We start from the raw sequence: 25,261 nt of genomic DNA on the forward strand, positions 1-25,261 counted from the left end.
CTAGTAAAGTAATACTCAAAATTCTCCAAGCCAGGCTTCAGCAATATGTGAACCGTGAACTTCCTGATGTTCAAGCTGGTTTTAGAAAAGGCAGAGGAACAAGAGACCAAATTGCCAACATCTGCTGGATCATTGAAAAAGCAAGAGAGTTCCAGAAAAACATCTATTTCTGCTTTATTGACTATGCCAAAGCCTTCGACTGTGTGGATCACAATAAACTGTGGAAAATTCTGAAAGAGATGGGAATACCAGACCACCTGACCTGCCTCTTGAGAAACCTATATGAAGGTCAGGAGGCAACAGTTAGAACTGGACATGGAACAACAGACTGGTTCCAAATAGGAAAAGGAGTATGTCAAGGCTGTATACTGTCACCCTGCTTATTTAACTTATATGCAGAGTACATCATGAGAAACACTGGGCTGGAAGATACACAAGCTGTAATCAAGATTGCCGGGAAAAATATCAATAACCTCAGAGATGCAGATGACACCACCCTTATGGCAGAAAGTGAAGAGGAACTAAAAAGCCTCTTGATGAAAGTGAAAGAGGAGAGTAAAAAAGTTCGCCTAAAGCTCAACATTCAGAAAACGAAGATCATGGCATCCGGTCCCATCACTTCATGGGAAATAGATGGGGAAACAGTGGAAACAGTGTCAGACTTTATTTTGGGGGGCTCCAAAATCACTGAAGATGGTGACTGCAGTCATGAAATTAAAAGATACTTACTCCTTGGAAGAAAAGTTATGACCAACCTAGATAGCATATTCAAAAGCAGAGACACTACTTTGCTAACAAAGTCAGTCTAGTCAAGGCTATGGTTTTTCCAGTGGTCATGTATGGATGTGAGAGTTGGACTGTGAAGAAGGCTGAGTGCCGAAGAATTGATGCTTTTGAACTGTGGTGTTGGAGAAGACTCTTGAGAGTCTCTTGGACTGCAAGGAGATCCAACCAGTCCATTCTGAAGGAGATCAGCCCTGGGATTTCTTTGGAAGGACTGATGCTAAAGCTGAAACTCCAGAACTTTGGCCACCTCATGCGAAGAGTTGACTCATTGGAAAAGACCCTGATGTTGGGAGGGATTGGGGGCAAGAGGAGAAGGGGACGCCAGAGGATGAGATGGCTGGATGGCATCACTGACTTGATGGACATGAGTCTCGGTGAACTCCGGAAGTTGATGATGGACAGGGAGGCCTGGCGTGCTGTGATTCATGGGGTCGCAAAGAGTCCGACACGACTGAGCAACTGAACTGAACTGAAAGTGTGGTCCATGGGCCAGCAGTAACACCATCAACTTAAATTTTGTTAGGAATGTAGACTCTCAGAGTCGACTTAGACCTTCTGAATTATAACCTGCATTTTAAACAGGATCCCCGCATGATTTGTGAATTAAACTTTGGTAAGCACTGAGGGAGCCAATTAAGAAAGCACACGGAATGCAACAGAAAAGCTTCTTGGTTCTTAGTAATTGTTATAAGGTAGTGATTACTGGTCTTCATGGGATCTTGGACTGCAGCAAACTAGGAGATCTCCCTTCACGGCAAGTGTACCTGAGAACTGAAACACAGTACTTTGCCTCAAAGTTTTTAGAGGAATCCAGTCTCAAGGCTAAAAGCCAGGATCTTATTTTCCTTTTCTAACCTGGGGAAACACTTTCCAACCACTGACATCCAAGCGGGGTGATTAACTATGGCATGAACACAAGCTGAATGTGTGTGTGACTTCTGCGTGAACAAACAAAACTAAAAAGTACTTTTTCTAGAAACTTGGTCACCAGCCATGACTGTATTTGCAGGTATTGGTGATTAATGTTTCTTCCTGCTGAGGAAATAAAAAAATTTAAACATAAAAAGCATTTAATTTTTGTCTTGACTGAAATGAAATCTGATGCCAGACTAGAGTTTGAAAGCAGCCTTGAGAAGAAAGAATCCTGCTTAAATCCCAAGCCCTTGGTTGATGATTTTAATAGGATAAGAGAGAGAAGTTAAGAGAATATTTACATTCTGTGACTATAGAAGTAGAGTTTAAAAAAAAAAAAAAAAAAAACACTGGGAAGGAGCAGGAAAGGTCTTAAATTTAAATCTATACAGGACCTGTCTCTTGTCAATATTTACTGAGAAGGAACAAAAAGCCTAAACAATTTAAAATCCACACTCATTTTTCCAGCCAATGGGACTGAGCTTCCTCTCAGTCTTTAAAATTAGGCATCCACGGCCCTGGTAACAGTAACGCTGTGTTTTATTTTTCTTTATCGTCATATGTGCTGGAAAAATTCCACCCCAATTTTTTTTTATCTGATTTGCATCAGCGATATCTATTTCTGAGGATTATTCATGGATTACCCATCAATATTCAGAACAACGTTTCTATGGATCTTAATCTTTACTATATTTGGCTTAGTGTTTTGATTTCTAAAAAAAATTTCCATTTCCTTTCTGCCACTCAGCATAAGACTAAGCCCAGTTTACTGTTTGGTTGGCCAATGTATTTGCAGTCTCACTTAGATCAAAAGGCCATCCACATGAAAGGCTCAGCAAGCTGAAGCTATACAGAGAGAAGGGCTTAACTCAAAATAGAAATTGTCCTGCGCTTTTTTTAAAATTAAGCTTTAAGCAACCCCAAAAGGGTGCTCTGAATGTTTCATTGTGGAAATTCTTAGAAAGTATTTTTCTGTAATATTTTCTGGGAGTTTTTGAAAACTGGTCATTCACAGCAAAACTTACTTGAGTGAAGTTGATGGCGGTGGTGATTTTGTTGTTTCTTTTTTCATTTTGCGCTCCATTCCTACTTTTCCCATCAAATTCTGCAGTTGTCGTTCTTGCTATCTGTGGTCTTGTCTTTCTGTCATTTTCTCCCATGATCGTTCAGCAAGAGGGGAAGCCAAATCATAAACAGGAGGAGAAAGTTGGCTAACAGCCACAGTTTGTTTAAAACAGTCTACATGTAATACAGCTCTTGGCTTCTGCTTAGAAAGTGACCTTCTCTCATAAGCAACCAGTAAGGCAGCGACTCCAGTGGCTTCAGATCAGATCAGATCAGATCAGTCGCTCAGTCGTGTCTGACTCTTTGAGACCCCATGAATCGCAGCACGCCAGGCCTCCCTGTCCAACACCAACTTCCTGAGTTCACCGAGACTCACGTCCATTGAGTCAGTGATGCCATCCAGCCATCTCATCCTCTGTCGTCCCCTTCTCCTCTTGCCCCCAATCCCTCCCAACATTTTCCAATGAGTCAACTCTTTGCATGAGGTGGCCAAAGTTCTGGAATTTCAGCTTTAGCATCATTCCTTCCAAAGAAATCCCAGGGCTGATCTCCTTCAGAATGGACTGGTTGGATCTCCTTGAAGTCCAAGGGACTCTCAAGAGTCTTCTCCAACACCACGATTCAAAAGCATCAATTCTTCAGCGCTCAGCCTTCTTCACAGTCCAACTCTCACATCCATACATGACCACAGGAAAAACCATAGCCTTGACTTGACAGACCTTTTTGGCAAAGTAATGTCTCTGCTTTTGAACATGCTATTTAGGTTGGTCATAACTTTTCTTCCAAGGAGTAAGCGTCTTTTAATTTCATGGCTGCAGTCACCACAAGTAAAGGCACACAGTCTTCCCCCATGGCTTAGCGGGTAAAGAATGTGCCTGCGATGCAGGAGACAGAGAAGATGCAATTTCCATCCCTGGGTTGGGAAGATCCCCTGGAGAAGGAGATGACAACTCACCCCAGTATTCTTGCCTGGGAAATCCCATGGACAGAGGAGCCTGGTGGGCTACAGCCCATGGGGTCACAGAGAGTCCGACATGACTTAGCGAGTGAACAACATCAAAATCACACAGGGGGCTTGGATGCTGCTGCCTATAGACGGCTTTGGAAGCAAACGACAATGATCAGAGAACAGAGAGTTGTAGACTGCCCCGCTGTATTTCCTGCTGTCAGGGAGGAATGTGGAGAGGATAAAAAGTAAGCACGGTAAGTGGGCAGACCACAGACAACATGGTAAAGCAGGTTGGGGTACCTGGAGCAGAAACCTTGCTGCTGGGATTCAGAAAGTCCTCTGAATGACTGAGCCATCTCTTGTCTTTTTTTTTTTCTTCTGTTTTCTGGCGACGCTGTGCAACAAGCAGGATCTTAGTTCCCCAACTAGGGATTGAACCCCTGGCCCCTGCAGTGGAAGCATGGTGTCTTAACCACTGACTGCCAGGGAAGTCCCTCAGACGTGTCTCACTTCTTGAAGGACAGAGCCAAGTGTGTAGCAGGCTCTCCATATCTACATATTTTTCTATGATACTTCTTAACGATTTTTGTTACTGTTAAGGAAAACTATTAATTTGCATTTATTATTGTGAGCCCGCCTGTCAACGCAGGAGATGTGGGTTTGATCTCTGGGTTGGGAAGTTTCCCTGGAGAAAAGAAATTGCAACCCACTTCAATATTCTTGCCTGGGAAATTCCATGGATAAAGGAACCTGGCGGGATACAGTCCGTGGACTCACAAAGAGTCTAACATGACTGAGTGACTAGACAACAACAACATTGTGCGTGTGGTCACCATTTCAAACTCTCTTATAGACCCAATTGTGTATCAATGGATAGCTTCTGGATTTCTGCACATAACCCTGACCTTTTCCCTTCTTTCCAACAATTATCTTGTTATTGTCTTCTATTTTATTGCACTGATTTGAGCTACCAAGGCAGTGCTAAATAATTGCAATTCATTTGACATAGTTGTTCTCTCCTTTTTAACAAAAATTTTGGTCAATTACTGTAAGTTATATACTATAGCGGGTTGAATTTTATCCTCCATGGTAAAGAATACACCTGCAATGCAGGAGACGAGGGTTTAATCCCTGGGTCAGGAAGATCCCCTGGAGAAGAAATGGCAACCTATTCCAGTATTCTTGCCTGGGAAATTCCATGGATAAAGGAACCTGGCGGGATATAGTCCATGGGGTGGCAAAGAGTCAGACATGACTTAGCGACTAAACAACAATGAAAAGATATGTTAAAGTCCTAAGCTTTGTTACCTGTGAATATTGACCTTACTTGTTGCTGTGATCAGATGAAGATGAACCCTAAATCCAGCGATGGTTGTCCTCTTAGGAGGAGATTTGGAGAAACACATGTACTCACAGAGGGAAGACAATCATGAGACAGCAGAGGCAGAGACTGGGGTGATGATCCTACAGGCCAAGGAATGTATGGATTGTCAGCCCCCAGCAGAAGCTGAGATGAACCAAGGAAGCATCCTTTCCCAGAGCCTTCAGAGTGAAACTGACCTTGCCAGTACCTTATCTTCAACCTTCTAGCCTCCAGGACTGTGAGACAACAGGTGTCTATTGGATCAAGCCATTCATTCATGGTAATTTTCTGTTTTAAAACAGATATTTGAGAGTAGTTCTCTTTGATTATGATGTTTTAGAATATTAACAATGAGTACTCTTTTTATCTATTGAATACTTGTTAAATATGTATGTTAGTTTTTAAGTGTCTTTATATATTTTTATGCACATAGATTATCTTATATAAATTCACAAATATGGAAATATGATGACATGATAGCCTGGATTTTATGTTTTTAAATTTTTTCAGCCTCTTCCTCAGTTTTTTTTTTTTAATTTTTGGCTATACCCCATGGCAGATGGCGGAGAAGGCAATGGCACCCCACTCCAGTACTCTTGCTTGGAAAATCCCATGGACAGAGGAGCCTGTTAGGCTGCAGTCCATGGGGTCGCTAAGAGTCGGACACGACTGAGCGATTTCACTTTCACTTTTCACTTTCCTGCACTGGAGAAGGAAATGGCAACCCACTCCAGTGTTCTTGCCTGGAGAATCCCAGGGACGGGGGAGCCTGGTGGGCTGCCGTCTATGGGGTCGCACAGAGTCGGACACAACTGAAGTGACTTAGCATAGCATAGCATGGCAGATGGGACTTTAGTTCCTTGACCAGGGATGGAACCCATGCTCCCTGAAGTGGAAGGTAGAGTCTTAACCATTGGACTGCCGGGGAAGTACTGTGCTTTTAATATTGTAGTCTTTTTCTTGCTTGGCAGCATCCTCCTCTTCTCCACCTCCTACTCCCATCCCCCATCCACTGTACATTACCCTAACCCATATACACAACTTCAGCATTTTTTTCTCCATGCTCAACCATGTATATATAACTTCAACATATATTCACAAATGTACAGATATTTGCATACATATATGTACATAAATACATAAACACACAGGCATTTTTCTCATTATTTGTTTTTCAAAAATGAAATATTACCCATGTGATGTCAGATGTGTGTGTCCTGGGTTATTCCACCAAACACTGATTTAAGTGTTGTTGTGTATTTTGTAGATGAGATTACAACCCATGACCAGTGAGTGACTCAGTTATGCAGGCAGGTCTTATCTAACCAGCTGAAAGCCTGGAAGAGCAGAGCTGGAACCACCAGCTTTAACCCTTCCAGCTGCCCTCCTGGGCATCCCTGTGGATTTTGGACTAGACCAGCTAGTTCCTATAGGTGTGAAAGCGAATCCTGCAATAAATCCCTGAATATATGTCCCTACTGGTTCTGTTTCTCTACATGAGTCCTGACTGATACAACACACTCTTCTTACTTTGCATTCTAATTCAACAATATTTCTTGGAAATCACTCCAAGCCCACTGACAGAGCTATAGTTCATTCTATTTAATGCCTGCATGCTGTACTATGGCATGAATGTACCATTAAGGTTTGACTATTTCCAGCTTTTTTGCCATTATAGAAAATGCTACATTAAACGCCTTATACTGGTGACTTTTTTCCTTCTAGATGGAATCCCAGAAAGGGGAGTGCTGAGTTAAATCATTACGTAGGTATCTTCTGTAACATGTATACACATATATACATAATATTAATTGATGTTAATACCTTACTTTCCAAAACGAGTGGAACAACTCCAGTGCTCTTCCTTATGTGAAAACATTCTAACTATAGGTGCTACTGTTCTATTTTTTCTGATGACTATAAAGTGATATAGAATAATCATTTTAATTTTCATTTCCTGATGTGTAAATTGAGTATGTTTTGTGTAGTTTTGAGCATTTGGATTTGCCCATCTTCCTTGAAATTTTCTTAATGTACCTTGTCTATTTTACTTTTGGGCTGTTTGCCCTTTCTTACAAATTTGTAAGATATTACTCTGTTCTCTGTATAGCAAAAATCTTAACATATTGTTTATTGACTTTGTTTATGGTATGTTAGCCAACATTTTTATTTACATGCAATTAAAATATGCCTATTGTCTCCTTTATATATACATACGTACATACATACATACCTACATACATATTTGGCTGTACTGAGTCTTAGCTTTGGCACACAAGAACTTCAACCTTCCTTGCAGCATGTGGGATCTTTAGCTGTGGCATGTGAACTCTCAGTTGGGATGTGGGATCTAGTTTGCTGACCAGGGGCTGAACTCCGGCCCCCTGCATTGGGAGTGTGGAGTCTCAGCCACTGGGCCACCAGGGAAGTCCCTCCATTACAGATTTTATCCCCCCATTACAGCTCCCTGTTTTCAAATCTCGGAGAAGGCAGTGGCACCCCACTCCAGTACTCTTGCCTGGAAAACCCCATGGGCGGAGGAGCCTGGTAGGCTGCAGTCCATGGGGTCGCAAAGAGTCAGACACGACTGAGCAGCTGTTTCAAATCTTGGTGAAGAAGGTTGCCGATGTGCCTAGAAGAGATGACATTTGAAGGCTGTCTTAGAAGATTTGTATTGCTTTATTGTTATATTTAAGCCTTTTAGTATTTTTGTGTATATTATGTTTACCTGAAAAACCTAAGCAGCTTTGGTAAATCTTAATCAAATGGAGACTGAATTCTCCTTTTCAAATTCATAACGCATTTAAACATTTCTTGACTTACTATAATAGTCAGAAATCCCCCACAAGCTGAACAGCTTTACTGAAGTATAATTGACATCCATTAAACTGCACATGTTTAAAGTGGGCGCCTTAATCAGCTTTGAAAGATGTACACATCCATGACTCCATCACCACCATTGGGAAAGTGAACATATCCATCTCAGAAGCTTCCTTCGTAACCCCTCCCCCTCCTGCCTACACGCAGGCAGTCAGATCTGCTTCCTATGGCTACAGTGAGCTTGACTTGTCTAGAATTTTATATAAACGGAATCATGAAGTGTGTACTTTTTTTTTTCTTGGTCTGCCCTTCACTTAGCATTTTAAGATTAATTTACATGATGGAATATATCAACGGGCTTCCGTGGTGGCTCAGATGATAAAGAACCCACTTGCAAAGGGGAGAATTGAGTTCAATTCCTGGGTCAGGAAGATCCCCTGGAGAAAGGAATGGCTACCCACTCCAGTATTCTTGCCTGGAGGATCCCATGGACAGAGAAGCCTGGTGGGCTACAGTCATGGGGTCTCAAAGAGTTGGACACGACTGAGCGACTTCACTTTCACACTTTCATGTATCAATAGTTTTTCTTAGTTAATTTCTTTTTCAAATTTATTTATTTATTGATGTGGAGTCTTTTTAAAGTCTTTATTGAATTTGTTACAATATTGCTTCTTCTTTTTTTTTTAATGTTTTGATTTTTGGCCAGGAGATATATGGGACCTTCAGAGAAGGCAATGGCACCCCACTCCAGTACTCTTGCCTGGAAAATCCCATGGACGGAAGAGCCTGGTAGGCTGTAGTTCATGGGGTCGCTAAGAGTCAGACACGACTGAGCAACTTCACTTTCACTTTTCACTTTCCTGCATTGGAGAAGGAAATGGCAACCCACTCCAGTGTTCTTGCTGGAGAATCCCAGGGATGGGGGAGCCTGGTGGGCTGCCGTCTATGGGGTCGCACAGAGTCGGACACGACTGAAGTGACTTAGCAGTAGCAGTAGCTCCCCAACCAGGGATTGAACTCCCACCCAGCTGTGTTGGAAGGCAGAGTCTTCGCCATTGGACCACCAGGGAAGTCCCAAGTTTATCTCTTTTTATTGCTGGATAGGACTCCATCATGCAGCTATACCACAGTATATTTACCATTCACATGTTTTTGGACATCGCCTTCAGCATCGGTTCTCATATGTGGAGAGTAGGCTTCTCCACACACCTGTGTGAGTTCTTCACATACAGTAAGCAGTGCGATTCCACAGGCTTTCCACCATTAGTACATTTACAGGGTACATCGCCTATGTGATGCTGTAATATTTAATGTGGCACAGTTTCTGCCTGAAAGTTTTTGCACATTCACTGTATTTACAGGGTATCTCTCAAATGAGATTTTTCACTTGCCTTTGAATACATTCTCATCTTCCTTACATGCATAGGGTTTATCTCCAGGAAGACCTGTCAAGCACCTACTAAGGCTTGACTTTGGAATAAAAGCTTTCTCATAGCTACCACATCCATAAAATTTCTCTCTTGCATGCATTTGATGAATAATGAGGTTTTCCCTTTTGTCTGCAGATTTTTCACATTCATTACATTCACCGAGTTCCTTTCCAGCCTGAATGTTTTGATCTGTAATGAGGCACTGCTTCTGGGTGAAGACACTTCCACATTGATTTACACTCAGGGCAGTCTTTCCAGCGTGGACTGTCTCACACTCTGTGAGATGAGATTTGCTACGGATGTGGAGATCGCCCACTCTCTTTATACTCACGGGATCTCTCCACATGCCCTCTTTGATTTCGAAGGAGAAATGACATTCGAATACAAGTTTTCCCACACATTTACAAGGTTTCTCCTTAGAAAGATGAGCGTGAGCTTTTTCTACAACAGCTGAAGGCTTTTCCACCTTCATCACTTTTATATGATTTCCTCCTTATGTGGATTCTGAAATGTAAAATGAGGAATGAGATTCAACAGAACACTTGAAAGAGAGAGAGAGAGAGACACTTGACTCCACTCAGCGCATGCCTGAATGCACAGTCTCCAGTATGCATTTCCTCCTGGTCTCTGAGGTACTTCTTCTGGCTCATTATATTCGTGCATGTTCCTCCAGTATAAATTTCCAACATTCCTTACATTGGAATGTTTCTCTTTGGTATTCATTCTCATGCATCTATTGACATTGTATTTCTGAGAAGAGTCCTCCCACAATGCAGTTTCTACACGTGGACTCAGTAGCTGTGACTCCAGGGTTCTAGAGCACAGGCTCAATAGTTGTGGCATATGGGCATGCAGGCTCTTCCTGGATCAGGGCCTGAAACCCTCAATGAGATCACTGCATGTAGGAGGAACCATATCAAGATCATTATATTCATAGTCATTCTTGCTCACATTGGCTCCCTCATCCTGAAATCTAAGTTATGGTCCAAAGTCTTCAAACTAAGCTACATTCATAAAATGTTTTCTTGAAGGAACAGTGTTGGATGGGAAGTACTTTTCCATTTGTCATTTTTGCTTTAAAAAATTAAATAATTGTTATGCTTGCTGCCAAATGATCGCTCTTCTTCTTCTAGCATTCCTTTCCCTCTGATCAGTTTGCTTTCTTCTGAAATGATGAGCTTTCCCTTTTTCGCTCATGGACTTTGTTTTTAACCTTTGTAGAGTCCTCACTCTGTTTTTTTTTTTAATGCAGCTCTGTGATGCATTAAAAAAAAAAAAAGTCTTTTACAAACAGCATATACAGCATTTTAGTTGTTTTCCTTTTTTTAACTTTATTTACTGAATTTTATTTTTGGCATACTGGGTCTTCGTTGCTGTGAGGGCTTTTCTCTAGTTGTGGAAGCGGGGGCTGCTGCCTAGTCGCGATGCCCAGGCATTGTGGTGGCTTCTCTTGTTTCAGATCTCGGGCTCTAGGGCGCTCAGGATTAGGAAGTTGAGGCATCTGCGCTTAGTAGTTTCAGCTCCTAGGCTCTAGAACACTGACTCAGTAGTTGTGCCACAGGGTCAGGTGGGATCATCCTGGATCAGGGATCAAACCCTTGTCTCCTGCATTGGCAGGCAGATTCTTTACCACTGAGCCACCAGGGAAACCCTTTGATCAACAGTTGTTTATACTGGCCTATCGTATATGCTATACTATTGGCAGCAGATATCACTCTTCACCTCCCACTCTTCCTTCAGAAGATTCCTACTACAGTTCCTAACCCTTCCCTGAAGCTGCTATTGACAAATGACCAGCTGCTTCCTCTCCATCTTTCTGGTTATCTGCATCTTTCTTTACCTCTCAGCATCATGAACTGCATCTGACGACTATACCCTTTTTCAAGTACTCTCTTCCCTTGGCTTCTCGGACTCCACCCACCCCTGTTCTCCTGTCTTACTGGCCTTCATGATCTTTTGGTTGGTTCCCCTCTCACCTCTTTGGTTGGTTCCTTTCACCTCTGAATTCAGCAGCTCCCCAGAGTTTAATCCTGGACCCTTTTGTTTCCTCTGTAAACACCCTCTCCCTTGTCTAATCCTCATTAGATGACCTCATCTTATTAGACTTTATGGAATCCAGTGTATTGAACAATGATTTATGGCCGGAGGAAGGATAAATTAGAAACTGGGATTAGCGATACAAACTACTATATATAAAATAGATGACTAATAAGGACCTACTGTATAGCACAGGGACTTCTACTCAATACTCTGTAATTAATGGCCTATATGGGAAAAAAAGATATCCTTTTCATTATAGGGGACTGGAATGCAAAAGTAGGAAGTCAAGAAACATCTGGAATAACAGGCAAATTTGGCCTTGGAGTACAGAATGAACCAGGGCAAAGGCTAATAGAGTTTTGCCAAGAAAACACACTGGTCACAGCAAACACCCTCTTCCAACAACACAAGAGAAGACTCTACACATGGACATCACCAGATGGTCAATACCAAAATCAGATTGATTATATTCTTTGCAACCAAAGATGGAGAAGCTTTATACAGTCAGCAAAAATAAGACCAGGAGCTAACTGTGGTTCAGTTCATGAACTTCTTATTGCAAAATTCAGAATTAAATTGAAGAAAGTAGGGAAAACCACTAGACCATTAAGGTATGACCTAAATCAAATCCCTTATGATTATACAGTGGAAGTGACAAATAGATTCAAGGGATTAGATCTGATAGAGTGCCTGATGAATTATGGACCGAAGTTCATGACATTGTACAGGAGACAGGGATCAAGACCATCCCTAAGAAAAAAAAATGCAAAAAAGCAAAATGGCTGTCTGAGGAAGACTTACAAATAGCTGTGAAAAGAAGAAAATTGAAAAGAAAAGGAGAAAAGGAAAGATGCCCATTTGAATGCAGAATTCTAAAGAATAGCAAGGAGAGATAAGAAAGCCTTCCTCAGTAATCAGTGCAAAGAACTAGAGGAAAATAATAGAATGGGAAAGACTAGAGATCTCTTTAAAAAAAATTAGAGATACCAAGGGAATATCTCATGCAAATATGGGCACACTAAAGGACAGAAATGGTATGGACCTAACAGAAGCAGAAGACATTAAGAAGAGGTGGCAAGAATACACAGAAGAACTACAAAAAAGATCTTCATGACCCAGATAATCATGATGGTATGATCACTGACCCAGAGCCAGACATCCTGGAATGTGAAGTAAAGTGGGCCTTAGGAAGCATCACCATGAACAAAGCTAGTGGAGGTGATGGAATTCCAGTTGAGCTATTTCAAATCCTAAAAGATGATGCTGTGAAAACAATGCCCTCAATATGCCAGCAAACTTGGAAAACTCAGCAGTGGCCACAGGACTGGAAAAGATCAGTTTTCATTATAATCCCAAAGAAAGGCAATGCCAAACAATGCTCAAACTACTGCACAACTGAACTCATCTCACATGCTAGCAAAATAATGTTCAAAATTCTTCAAGCCAGGCTTCAACAGTATGTGAACCATGAACTTTCAGATGTTCAAGATGGATTTAGAAAAGGCAAATACACCAGAGATATAATTGTAAACATCCATTGGATCACTGAAAAAACAAGAGAGTTCCAGAAAAAGATTCACTATGCCAAACCCTTTGACTGTGTGGATCACCACAAGCTGTGGAAAATTGTTCAAGAGATGGGAATACCAGACCACCTGACCTGCCTCGTGAGAAACCTGTATGCAGGTCAAGAAGCAACAGTTAGAACCAGACATGGAACAATGGACTGGTTCCAAATTGGGAAAGGAGTACATCGAGGCTGTATATTGTCACCATGCTTATTTAACTTACATGCAGAGTACATCATGTGAAATGCTGGGGTGGATGAAGCACAAGCTGGAATCAAGATTGCCGGGAAAAATACTGATAACCTCAGATACACAGATGACTTCATTGGGAGGACTGATGCTGAAGCTGAAACTCCAATACTTTGGCCACCTGAAGCAAAGAACTGACTCATTTGAAAAGACCTCGATCCTGGGAAAGATTGAAGGTGGGAGGAGAAGGGGACGACAGAGGATGAGATGGTTGAATGGCATCACTGACTCAATGAACAAGAGTTTGAGTAGGCTCTGGGAGTTGGTGATGGACAGAGAAGCCTGGTGTACTGCAGTCCATGGGGTCAGAAAGAGTTAGACAGGACTGAGCGACTGAACTAAACTGACTGGTACTTTCCTTCTCACTTACACTACTATTTTAGTCCAGATCACCATCAGTTCCTGTTTAGTTCATATTGCAACACTTACTATCCTTTTCTCCTGATTTGTTCCCTTCCCCACCATGATAAGCTTCCTTGAGCAGTCTGAGTTATCATTAAAACAAAACGAAATAATGTATCACATCTTTGCTTAGAATCCCTAACTACTTTAAATTGTGCTTCAAATACAATCTTCCATATCATAGCCTTCAAAACCACATATGGCCTTTGCCTGTTTCCTCAGTTTTTTTTTTTTTTTTTTTAAGATATATTTGTTTATTTTTGCTGTGCTGGATGTTTGCTGCTGATTGTGGGCTTTCTCTAGTTCCAGAGAGCAGGGGCTACCCTCTAGCTGTGGTGTGCAGGCTTCTCACTGCTGTGGTTTCCCTTGGTGCGGAGCATGGGCTCTAGGCCTATGGGCTCAGCTGTTCCTTGGCATGTGGGATCTTCCTGACCCGGGGATTGCATCCTTGTTCCCTGCATTGTCAGGCATTCTTTACCACTGAGCCACCAGGGAAGGACCCCCAGCCCCCAAGGTTTTTTGAATCACTATATTCCTTGCCCTGTGTTCCAGCAACTCAGGCCTTATTGTATTTTTCAGTGTGTTAGGATAAAAGCTCCATAAAGGCAGGGATTTTTATGGGTTGTTTTTCCTTTTGTTCATAATGTTGACAAATCTGAAAGCACCTAGGACAGTGCCTGACATATCAGAAGCATCTGGTGAATATTCGCTCAGTGGAAGAATGAGTATGTGCAAACTTTTCTTTCCCTATCATGCCCTTAAATTTGCTGCTCTCAGACTGGAATGTTCTCCAGGATCTTAGCGTGGCAGGCTTTTTTTGTTTTTCATCAATCAAGTCTCAGCTCAAATGTTAAGATGTTCGAAAGGATATCTTTGACACCTCTATTTAAATTGCCAGTGTTTTCCTCCCCTTTGCATTTTCCTGCTTTTATTTTCTTCAAAGCACTTATCGTTACCTGAAATTATCTCATTTATCAATTTTCTTCTGTTGCCTCCACCAGAATGTAAGCTCCATGAGAGCAGGGGCTTCATCTCGTTTTTGGTTCCCCATTCCATCTTCATTTTTTACAATGGTGATTGGTACACAGTGCATATGAACGTGACTTACTGACTAAACAACAACATATGCAATACCGAAAGGAGAGAACTCTACTGTATGCAAATTTAATTTAAACCTTTAAATAAAAGGCAGATTCCTGAGGCTTGTTCCAAACCTTCTGAATAAAAAATCGCTGGGACTGTGTCTACTCAGCGATTTTTTGTGCAATCTAAGTTTTAGACAATTTCTCCAAGTCCATGAGGCTAAGTTGGGCTCTCTAGTCCAGATAGCCCCATTTCTCATGGCAATCTCCCTATTTGGGTTCCTCGGCAACATTTAGGGTGACCAGGCCTCAGCTGTGATGATCCCAACCCATCAGAGAGGATGCAATCACATTATATCTGAGAGCAGGTAAGTTCTCTCCAGGGGCAGTGGATCTGTCCGCTTCTGCCATCGTCTACTCACCGCACCTAAAGAGAACATTCAAGTGGGTCTCTTACCCAACAGAATCTTTCCTAAGGCACCTACTATATAGCACAGGAAACTCTGCTCAATGTTGTGTGGTAGCCTAGATGGGAGGGGAGTTTGGGGAAGAATGGATTCATGGCATATGTATGATTGAGTCCCTTCGCTGAAACTATCACAACATTGTTAATCGGCTCTATCCCAGTGTAAAATAAAAAGCTGTGGGACTTTCCCTGGTGGTCCAGAGGTTAAGAATCTGCCTGCCAATGAAGTGGACACGGGTTCAATCTCTGGTCCAGGAAGATACTCACATGCCTCGAGGCAGCAAGAGAAACCACCACAGTGAGAAGCCCCTACACTGCAACGAGAGAGTAGCCCCCGCTCTCTGCAGCTAGAGAAAATTTGTGCACAGCAGCGAAGACCCCGCACAGTCAAAAATAAAATAAAATTTTTAAAAAGTCAATAAAAAGTTAAAAAAAAAATTTCCTAAGGCCACTGACTTACGCCCGTCTATACCCAGTGATGAGTCAACAGCACCTCTCACCATAAATGTTAAGGTCTGCCTCATCCAGCCCAAAATATGCTTTCTTTTCAGTTAAATTCAACAAATGTTTAACTACAGCTTGCACAGGAGTCTATGGAGGAACAAGCCATTGGCTAGTCATCAAGTTGCTTACAGGGTAGTCAACTGTCTTGAAATTCTAAAAACATAATGTTGTCCCAAGATTTCCCAAACTTTGTTTCCAGTTTTTAAAATACATAGAACAGTAAAGAGGATATTGTTGAATGAATTTTACCTCCTTCTCACCTTCTCCCGTCAGTGTTTTCTATTCTCGGGTCTTTTACTTGGTTGTACTTTTTTCTTGGTTAGCTAGTGAAGTGACGTTGCTCAGTCGTGTCTGACTCTTTGCGACCCCATGGACTAGTAGCCCGCCAGGCTCCTCCGTCCATGGGATTTTTCAGGCAAGAACCCTGGAGTGGGTTGCCATTTCCTTCTCCAGGGGATCTTCCCAACCCAGGGATCGAACCGGGGTCTCCCACATTGTAGGCAGATGCTTTTACTGTCTGAGCCACCAGAGAAATCCCACAGTTTACCAGTTTTGCCTGTTTTATCGTCGTTAATACTTTCATCCGTTTAAATTCTAGTGTGCTATTTTACATGTAAATTCCCCCTTATTCTTCAACACGTAGCAAGGTAGATGTCACGGACAGGGTAACTGCCCCCTGAAGATACAAAGGTTCAAGATCTGTTCAACAGCTAGTTGTCATTCATATTAGGGGCGGGGGGATTAGGGCTGATGTCTTGCTGCTAAGCCTGAGCTCATTTCTCTGCCCTGGGCTGTTACGCGAAAGCAATTTTATGGGATGGTACGACGCGGAAACCTGAGGTTAAAAGAAGAGTGAGTGAAGCCCTGGGTTAACCAGGGTTGATAAGACCATGTTTGTGAAAATCACTTCCTCTGAGCACAGTAAAGGTGAGAGGAGAGAGTCGGCGTGGCGCTCTAGGGTTCTGCCGGGCAGAACCCAGACTTCGTGGCCCGGCTCCAAGGCCAGGGGCGCGAGTCCCGGCCGCGCTGCGCTCGGCTGCGCGAGAGGCGTGGGCTCGGCTGGGCCTCCGCAAATCGGCCCGTCGGGTGCCCAGGCGCGGCTCCCGGGACGCGGGTCCTCGGGGGCTTGCAGGGAAGGCTGGGCACCCGACAAGCGGCCCCTCCTCCCGACCTGGGGTACAAGCCTCCCCACCTGGCAGCCGGGGGTCCCTGCAAGCTGTCCCGGCCCTGAATCCGGAGAGTCGGCTTCTCTGATTGGCTTAGAGCACAAACGCAGGAGAGCGCTGCCTGAGACGCGCTCTTTGATTGGATTTGAAACGAACAGCAGAACACGAAATAAAGAGGCCTTCCGTCATTGGGCCATCGTGTGAATCTCCTTTTGGCTTCTCCGCCGACTGAATTAGCGTCTCAGGAGCTCGGTCATGAGTCTTAAATCTGGGCCTGTCAATTCACCCCGGCGTTACTCGTCTCTAGACGAGGCACGGAGTTTACAGAGTTCAACCAATCACATAAGGCCGAGATCAGGTTGCCAGGCAGGTTATGCTAATGAGACCCCGCCTTTTATGCTGCTCCCACTCTGCGGCGGGAAGAACCACCTGGAGGTGGCGGGGGGGGTTTGATTTCCATCACCCCTAGGGAGAGAGGATCGGGGACCCGCTGATCTCCCAGCTCCCCTCACCCAACGTCGTGTAAGTACCTAAAGGATTAGGGGAACCGGATAAGCCAGCGTCCAGAGTACCCCATCGACTGGGAGGGTGTTTCGTCTTTGCTTAGTCCCACCCAAAATGGCGCCAAGCTCTTTCCGCGTCTCAGAGCCCGGTCGGGGCCAACCGACCGCGGACCCGGGTGGGGGGGGACTTGATGGTGGTGGTGGGGGGGAGAAATCCCGGCGGCACCGCCCGATGGTACAGTCCAGCCGGGGCTGGGACGAGGCACCTCACTCGGGGTGGGGGGTCAAACCATCTGCACCTTCCAAGGGGAAAGGGCCGAGATCTGCTCTCGGAGCCCTCCTGGCGCTGCGATCGGCCATGGCTCCGGCGCCTCTTCGCCCTGCCTTCCCCGCGCGCGGCCTCCCCCCTGCGACCCCCGAGCGGCTCGCACGCTCCGCCGGCCGCGCGCACCTCTCCTCCCCTGCCCGCGTTGGTTGGGCCGGGACGGCAGTTGGGCGCCCTGCGCGCTCCTGCGGCGGCGGTTGGCCGGGCGCTCGGGGTGCGGCGGGCCGTCTCGGTCGGCGGGCGCGGGGGCGGCGGGCTCCGTGGATCGGGCACCCTGCTTTGTCTCGGGAGGCCGCGCCGCCGTCCTGCCGTGGATCGCTGGTGTCCCCGGGACCCGGCGAGGCCCCGCTCGGACGGCGTGGGGGTGGCCGGCGTGGGTCGGTCGTGGTGGACGGTGTCCGCGGTGGGCAGGGCGCGGGCCAAGGTCCACGTGCGCTCGGGGTAGAGCCCGAGGCCTCTGGGGAGCCGGTTGGTGATTCCAGCCGACAGTCTGCTTTCTTTAAGCACTTGAAGCTGCGGCCCCTATCAGGCCCTCCACCAAATAGAGCGAACGCAGCGCTCTGGAATCGCGGGCGTGCGTGCCTGCCTAGCCTTTTCTGGCGGATTGGTGGGTTTCGGTCCATTTTCAGTCAGTGTCTACGTCTAAGCATGAGCCGGTTCTGGGTCTGAACCCGAGGGTTCGGCGCCTGAGCCATCCCACCCACCCTGGCCCTGTGCCGTCTGCGCCTGTTCAAATCTGGCCTGGCTCATCGTCCCCAAATGGTCTTGAAACTCAAAAGTAATCTTCGTTAAAAACAGAATTTGCTCGAGACGGTTTGCGGCCTCTGGGTCAGACCCGCTCCTTTGTTTCTTTTTCCACCTTTTGCTGGAAGCTCTTTGAGGGCAGGAAGATAACGCGGCGTGCCCCGAATACCCTCCCACACACTCCTCCCACGGCACTGCAGCAGCTTCCACGTTCAGGAGCCGTGCTTACATGATGCTGTAGAATTGAAAAAGCAAAATTAAGAAAAAAACTGGGCTGGGGCAAAGCCATCCTTAAAGCAGCTTTGATTCAATCTAATATGTTGACAAAGTAACTTCTGCGTTTTTAAATGAGTGAAATTGACATAAAGTGAACACTTTCGTAGTAGATGCACATTTAAAAATTTTGAACCAAGACTTTTATTTTCACTTTGTAACTCATATTTATTCCTTGAGCACCCATTCTTGGCTCTGTTCTTTGTTTTGCAAGGGCGCTAAACTGCTGTCTGCTTTTCTGAATAAGGCATTTTTTCCCTAATGTTTTGCAGTATGCTCCACCTCGCGATAATGTTTCCATAGAGTATGTATTGTAGATAAGGCTGTAGATACGGCGAAGCTCAGGTCTTCAAGGGCCCTCAGTACTTTTTAAGATACCGGTGGTATAAGGGATAGTGTAGCAATCCAGTGTAAACCTAAATTGGTTGGCACTGCCTCAGCCTCCACGTGTCTGAATTTTTTTTTTCTAGTTTTAACAGTAAGACATGATCATTGTAGAAAATAGAGAAATAGTATATAAAAAGTAAAAATTAACCTGAAGTTCAATTACTGGAGATAGTTTATACTAGTATTTTGGTTACTTCAGATCTTTTGTGTGTGCATAGAAAATGTTTTTACAAACTTGTCATCATGATATGTGGTTTTCATATCTAGTTTTTTGGGGGTTTGTTTACTTATTATTTTTCTCTTTTAAAAATGTAGATAGTTACCTAATGACTTCACTGATGATTTGCCATTTTCAGTAGTTTTTCCCCATTATTTGAAGGGGGCGTCATGAAATCCTCTGAACTAAAGGAATTAGGAAATTTGGATCATTCTGTTTTTCATGGGTAGAATTCATTGATTGCTGTTTAAATTTATCATAGGTAACCTAATGAAATAGGTTTCTGAGTAATAAGTGGAATTGTTTCAGGAGTTGAGAAATACTGTAATTTGGAGAAGGCGCTCTCAACCTACTCCAGTACTCTTGCCTGGAAACTCCCATGGACTCCCTGGTAGGCTGCAGTCCATGGGGTCGCTAAGAGTCAGATATGACTGAGCGACTTCACTTTCACTTTTCACTTTCATGCATTGGAGAAGGAAATGGCAACCCACTCCAGTGTTCTCGCCTGGAGAATCCCAGGGACAGGGGAGCCTGGTGGGCTGCTGTCTGTGGGGTCGCACAGAGTCGGACACGACTGACGTGACTTAGCAGCAGCAGCAGCACTGTAATTTTGGCTTCCATAGTAAGCTTATATGTTAAACTGGTGAACACATGGTAACTGCATAATTTCATTTGGTACAAGTGATAAACATCCTGTCATTCCAGTGTTGTATTTGTTTAGCCAAAGTTTGTTCTAAAATAGGATACTGATGTACTTTGACCTGTGCCCAGCAAAATACAGTCTTTCCCCACTGACTTCAGTCCCAGAGAGTGTAGACACACCCTGTCCAGCCATTTGTATGATTTTCACAAGCAGAATTCATTGGTTACCATTTAAATTTGTCACAGATGCTCTAGTAGATTAGCAGTATTGGTCTGGTGACTAGAAAGAGCCGTGAGTTAAGGCAATGCTAAGGCCACCGCTTTGTAGAATGGTCCCGCTGGAGTTCTCCTGGGGATCGGGTAGGGACAGGAAGGTGAGAGGGGAGCTTTTCTGACTTTATTATGTTGGTCATTCTCAAACTCTTCCTCTCCCTCTGTGGCCTTATGCTGTTTACATGAATTACTGCTTAAGGTGTGTCTGGGTCGTTTTTATTCTCTAAATTGTAAGCCTAGTTCAGGACTTAACATGGGGCATTCTGAGCAGTAGCCTTTCCAGTTTTATGCACAAAGCAGTTTATTTGCCCTTTCTGTGACACTTGATACATTACTATTAGTACTGAAACATTCTTCCCACTCCCTTTCCAAAGTCCTTTGGTGGCTTCAGACTTCCCCTTGCCCAGACCTGTGTAGATTTTAAGTGTTCAGGTTGTGGACAGCAGCTGCAAGTAGGTTCTTTTTGGATAACTTTGAAATATTCGAAAGAATTGGGGTTGAAGAAATGGAGAGGGAGGAGAGAGACTATATAGATCCTCCCAAGTTACAGTCATAGCAAGACCAGTTAAAAATGTGGTGAAAACACTCATTATAAAATTATAAAACACTCATTATTGCACATTATAAAACAATAATGTGCAGTGCTTTAATAACTCCAAACATAGAGATTGCTGGAAGGTGAACCTGCGAATAGCCTCTCATTTATCTCAGCATTGGAGTGCTGGAGCCAAATCCCCACTTTTCTGCCCACATGCTGCTCTCTGATTGCAGCCACAGTCTCTTCCTAACCGTCTCTCAGACCTGTGCTGTCTGGACCCGTGGCTAGTGCCGTGTGTGTGACTTACAGGTCAGATTTTGAGATTTAGTGTAAAAAAAATGAAATATTTCAATTTCTCAAATACTGATTGCATATCGAAATGATAATATGTTGTCAATCCCATGTTAATAAATAAAATACATTATTGCAATTAATTTAGCCTGTTTGTACTTTAAACAAATGTGGCCAGTGTAAGATTTAAATTTATGTTTATGGCTTGCATGTGTGGCTTTGCCTGATAACAACAGCCACCTTAGGCTTAGTCCCATGGGGCGGGGTGCTCCCAGGTGGCAGTAAATCATCATACTATGTATTATCTCTTTGTTTCTGTAGTTTCAGCCAAAAGATACTGCCTATGGTAGATGCATCTGATTTCTTTCAGTGCTTTTATGATAGCTCTCACAGAAGCACTATTCTTCTGAAGAATACCTTAATCTTAAAACCACTTCCAGGTAATTGAGTTAACTGTTACTGAGTTAATATATTAATTAATCATTGAACTTAATGAAATGACATCTGTTAAGCACATAATCCATTAAAGAAAACGTTGAGCTAAGCATAATCAGCTGAATTTTCCCCATTGGTCTGCTACTTACTCATTGATTTTTATAATGGACTATTTTTCAAAGATTTAAGAAATATTTCTGAGAGAAACTTGAAATTGAGAAAATCAAGCTCACGATTTATTTTTTTCTCCTGTGATTAAAGAAAAGGCTACAATAGTTAGCTTTTAAGTGTGGAACACTTTGGACCAGCTTGTGGGACAACTATCCTTTAAACACAAAGAATGGTTCTCTTTTGGGACTTCCCTGGTGATCCAGTGGTTAAACCTGCTCTTCCGTTGCAAGGGGCATGGGTTCTATCCTTGGTCAGGAAAGGAGGATCCTGCAGGCCAAGTGGCCTGGCCAAAAAAAAAAAAAAAGAGGTAGATGAGACACTATACTTAAAAAAAATCATATTATTTTTATTTGATTTTACTACCCTGTGTGAGGGTTTGATGCAGTGTCCATTTTAACAGCATGGGCCTTGTGGGGCAAAGGAACCTATATTCAGAGCTCAGCTCAATTAGACTGGCTGTGATCTTCGGCCCATTAGTTAACTTCTGTAAGCCTTAGTTTCTTTATCAAATTATTAAACTAGTTTCTTAATTATTAATGGGGTGTAGTAGTATCAGACTTCCCAGGTGGCACAGTGGTAAAGAATCTGCCTGCCAATGCAGAGATGCAGGAGATTCGAGTTTGATTCCCTGGGTCGAGACGATCCCCTGGAGAAAAAAATGGCAATGCGCTCCAGTATTCTTGCCTAGGAAATCGTATGAACAGAGGAGCCTGGTGGGCTACAGTTCATGGCGTCATAGAGAGTCAGACACGACTGAGCACACACAATATTGTGAAGCAACTATTTGTGCTTATTTCTTGCTTCCTAAATGTAAATACCTAGAAGCTTTGAATATTTTTTTAGTCCCCTCATATAGAATGCAGAGAAGGCAATGGCAACCCACTCCAGTACTCTTGCCTGGAGAATCTCATGGATGGAGGAGCCTGGTGGGCTGCAGTCCATGGGGTCGTTAGGAGTTGGACAGGACTGAGTGACTTCACTTTCACTTTTCACTTTCACGAATTGGAGGAGGAAATGGTGACCCACTCCAGTGTTCTTGCCTGGAGAATCCCAGGGACTGGGGAGCCTGGTGGGCTGCCGTCTCTGGGATCACACAGAGTCTGACACGACTGAAGCGACTTAGCAGCAGCAGCAGCAGCATGTAGAATGCAGTTCAAAAGTGTCTTTTACTTGTGCTGTGCTTAGTCTCTGTCATGTGGGAATAAAGGAGTGAATGCAATTAACATAAGACATTAAAGTGAGAACTGGAATTTTCTTCCCTCTCCTTCACAATTCTTACTTTTGTATGCACATCTCACCATTTTGTTGGCATTGCTTGAAGGTTTTGCTTGGGGGTTATTTTCAGTCTCGCCACAAGCCATCATTATAGGCAAACTTGTTATAATGCTTTTTCTGATAGAGGAATAGCTGTAATCCTTTGACTAATTATTGTTTTGTATTTGACTTTTCAAGTGTTCTTTCTGAGGCACCTGTTTACATTTAATTCTTACTGTGTGGTAGTGAAAAAAAGGGGGTTTACAAGTGAAAAAAAAGGAGACATAAGTTTTGTGAATGATATAAGAGTGGCGGGAGCAAGGTGTCTGGGTCCTCAGTCCCAGGCAGTGGTGTGTATAAGATTCAGCCTTTTACTCATCATCTATTCATCTTCTCTTTTATCCTTTTTCTCTTGAAGTTGGTGAATTGAAAGTTATCTGTATTTCAAGTGCTTCGTAAACAAGCACCAGCGGCCAATAGCCATTTAGGACACTTGTTTATGTAACACATAAGTTTTCTCAAGTATGTTTAACCCACTGAAGTAAGGTGTGAAATAACCACAAAGCAATAGTTCTAGAATGAAAACTAAATTGTGGAGCAGTAATTGTATTTTGATTAACTTTGTTTCATTTAAAATTTTAAGAAAGTTGAAAAGAATTAAAAAAACAAAAGAAAAACACACAAAAAAATAAAAAACAAAAGGAAATTTTAAAAAAAAGAAAAAACAATTTAAGGAAGTTGATCCTTATATATATATACATAGTTTTCCCAAACCTTAGAAATCTCATTGAACAATTGTATCCTTTTATGGGAGAAATATCAATAACCTCATATATGCAGATGACACCACCCTTATGGCAGAAAGTGAAGAGGAACTAAAAAGCCTCTTGATGAAAGTGAAAGTGGAAAGTGAAAATGTTGGCTTAAAGCTCAACATTCAGAAAACGAAGATCATGGCATCTGGTCCCATTACTTCATGGGAAATAGATGGAGAAACAGTGGAAACGGTGTCAGACTTTATTTTTTTGGGCTCCAAAATCACTGCAGATGGTGACTGCAGCCATGAAATGAAAAGACGCTTACTCATTGGAAGGAAAGTTATGACCAACCTAGATAGCTTATTGAAAAGCAGAGACATTACTTTGCCAAGAAAGGTTCGTCTAGTCAAGGCTATGGTTTTTCCAGTGGTCATGTATAGATGTGAGAGTTGGACTGTGAAGAAGGCTGAGTGCCGAAGAATTGATGCTTTTGAACTGTGGTGTTGGAGAAGACTCTTGAGAGTCCCTTGGACTGCAAGGAGATCCAACCAGTCCATTCTGAAGGAGATCAGCCCTGGGATTTCTTTGGAAGGAATGATGCTAAAGCTGAAACTCCAGTACTTTGGCCACCTCATGCGGAGAGTTGACTCATTGGAAAAGACCCTGATGCTGGGAGGGATTGGGGGCAGGAGGAAGAGGGGATGACAGAGGATGAGATGGCTGGATGGCATCACCGACTCGATGGACGTGAGTTTGAGTGAATTCCAGGAGTTGGTGATGGACAGGGAGGCCTGGCATGCTTCGATTCATGGGGTCGCAAAGAGTCGGACACGACTGAGCAACTGAACTGACTGGATACATCATTTAAAAAATCATCTCTTTTTCAGATTTGTGGTTTTTCAACAGTTATAAACTATAGGAGGTATATTTTAATTCTAACAAAATCTTTACAAGACTGCTACATAAAAAATTCAAAACTTTACTGAGTGACACTAAGTAAACTCTAAATAAATGGAGAGACTGGTTTGAGGACTGGAAGATTTAATCTTATAAAGAATCAATTTTTTGGAAACTGACTTATGGATTTAATGTAATCCTAGCAAACTGAAAAGCAAAAACTAAACAAGCTAATAATTTGCCAAGGCCTGGAATAAAGCAAGATACTCTCGAAAAAGAAAAGAAGTTGGAAAAACTTACGTTCCGAAGATCAAGAAGAGTTAAATAATTAAGACATTGTGATCCTGGCACCAGGGTAGAGCAACTAAACACCCCAAGGAATCCAGAAACAGTCTCTCACACAGTCAAACATTTGATTTATGACCCAGGAGGCATGGTCGATAAAAGGCCAAACCACACAACTTTTAGAAGTTGAGGTTGAGAACCAAATTCATGACCTCAGTCTAAAGAGGGGTTTTTAAAATTTAAGATGTTACCTGTACTAACAGAATAAGGGTAAAAGTCGTGAGCAGGCACTTCTGAAAAGAAGAAATCCAGGTGTCTAATAAACATATGAGAAGGTGCTCAACCTTGTTAATAATCAAGGAAATGCAAATTACAGCCAGAGTGCTATGTCACTGTGAACCTAAAGTTGGCAAACACGTACCTGACGAAGTTGGCAATACCAAGTCCCGAAGCTATTGGGCAATAG

General features: G+C 43.2%; 2 protein-coding genes across 3 annotated transcripts in view; one reads left to right on the top strand and one right to left on the bottom strand.

Moving 5' to 3' along the window:
* Positions 1 to 7,099: 7,099 nt before the first annotated feature.
* Positions 7,100 to 19,918, bottom strand: LOC138986223 (coiled-coil domain-containing 92B-like). The gene is made up of 2 exons (XM_070365034.1): positions 17,757 to 19,918; positions 7,100 to 7,707 (listed from the first exon to the last, which is right to left on the bottom strand). Exons 1-2 carry the CDS (start codon positions 18,251 to 18,253, stop codon positions 7,653 to 7,655), a joined length of 552 nt encoding a protein of 183 aa, XP_070221135.1. The 5' UTR covers positions 18,254 to 19,918; the 3' UTR covers positions 7,100 to 7,652.
* The window catches only part of PRDM10 (PR/SET domain 10), a 99,053-nt gene continuing 90,684 nt past the window's right edge, over positions 16,893 to 25,261 (top strand). The window contains exon 1 of one of the 2 annotated variants that reach the window (XM_070365033.1): positions 16,893 to 17,324. The gene's annotated coding sequence lies outside the window, so the exon portion shown is untranslated. The remainder of the gene's footprint in view (positions 17,325 to 25,261) is intronic. The other variant, XM_070365031.1, reaches the window with a different exon arrangement.

This window comes from Bos mutus, chromosome 29, assembly GCF_027580195.1.
Source record: "Bos mutus isolate GX-2022 chromosome 29, NWIPB_WYAK_1.1, whole genome shotgun sequence".
Classification (NCBI taxonomy): Eukaryota; Metazoa; Chordata; class Mammalia; order Artiodactyla; family Bovidae; genus Bos; species Bos mutus.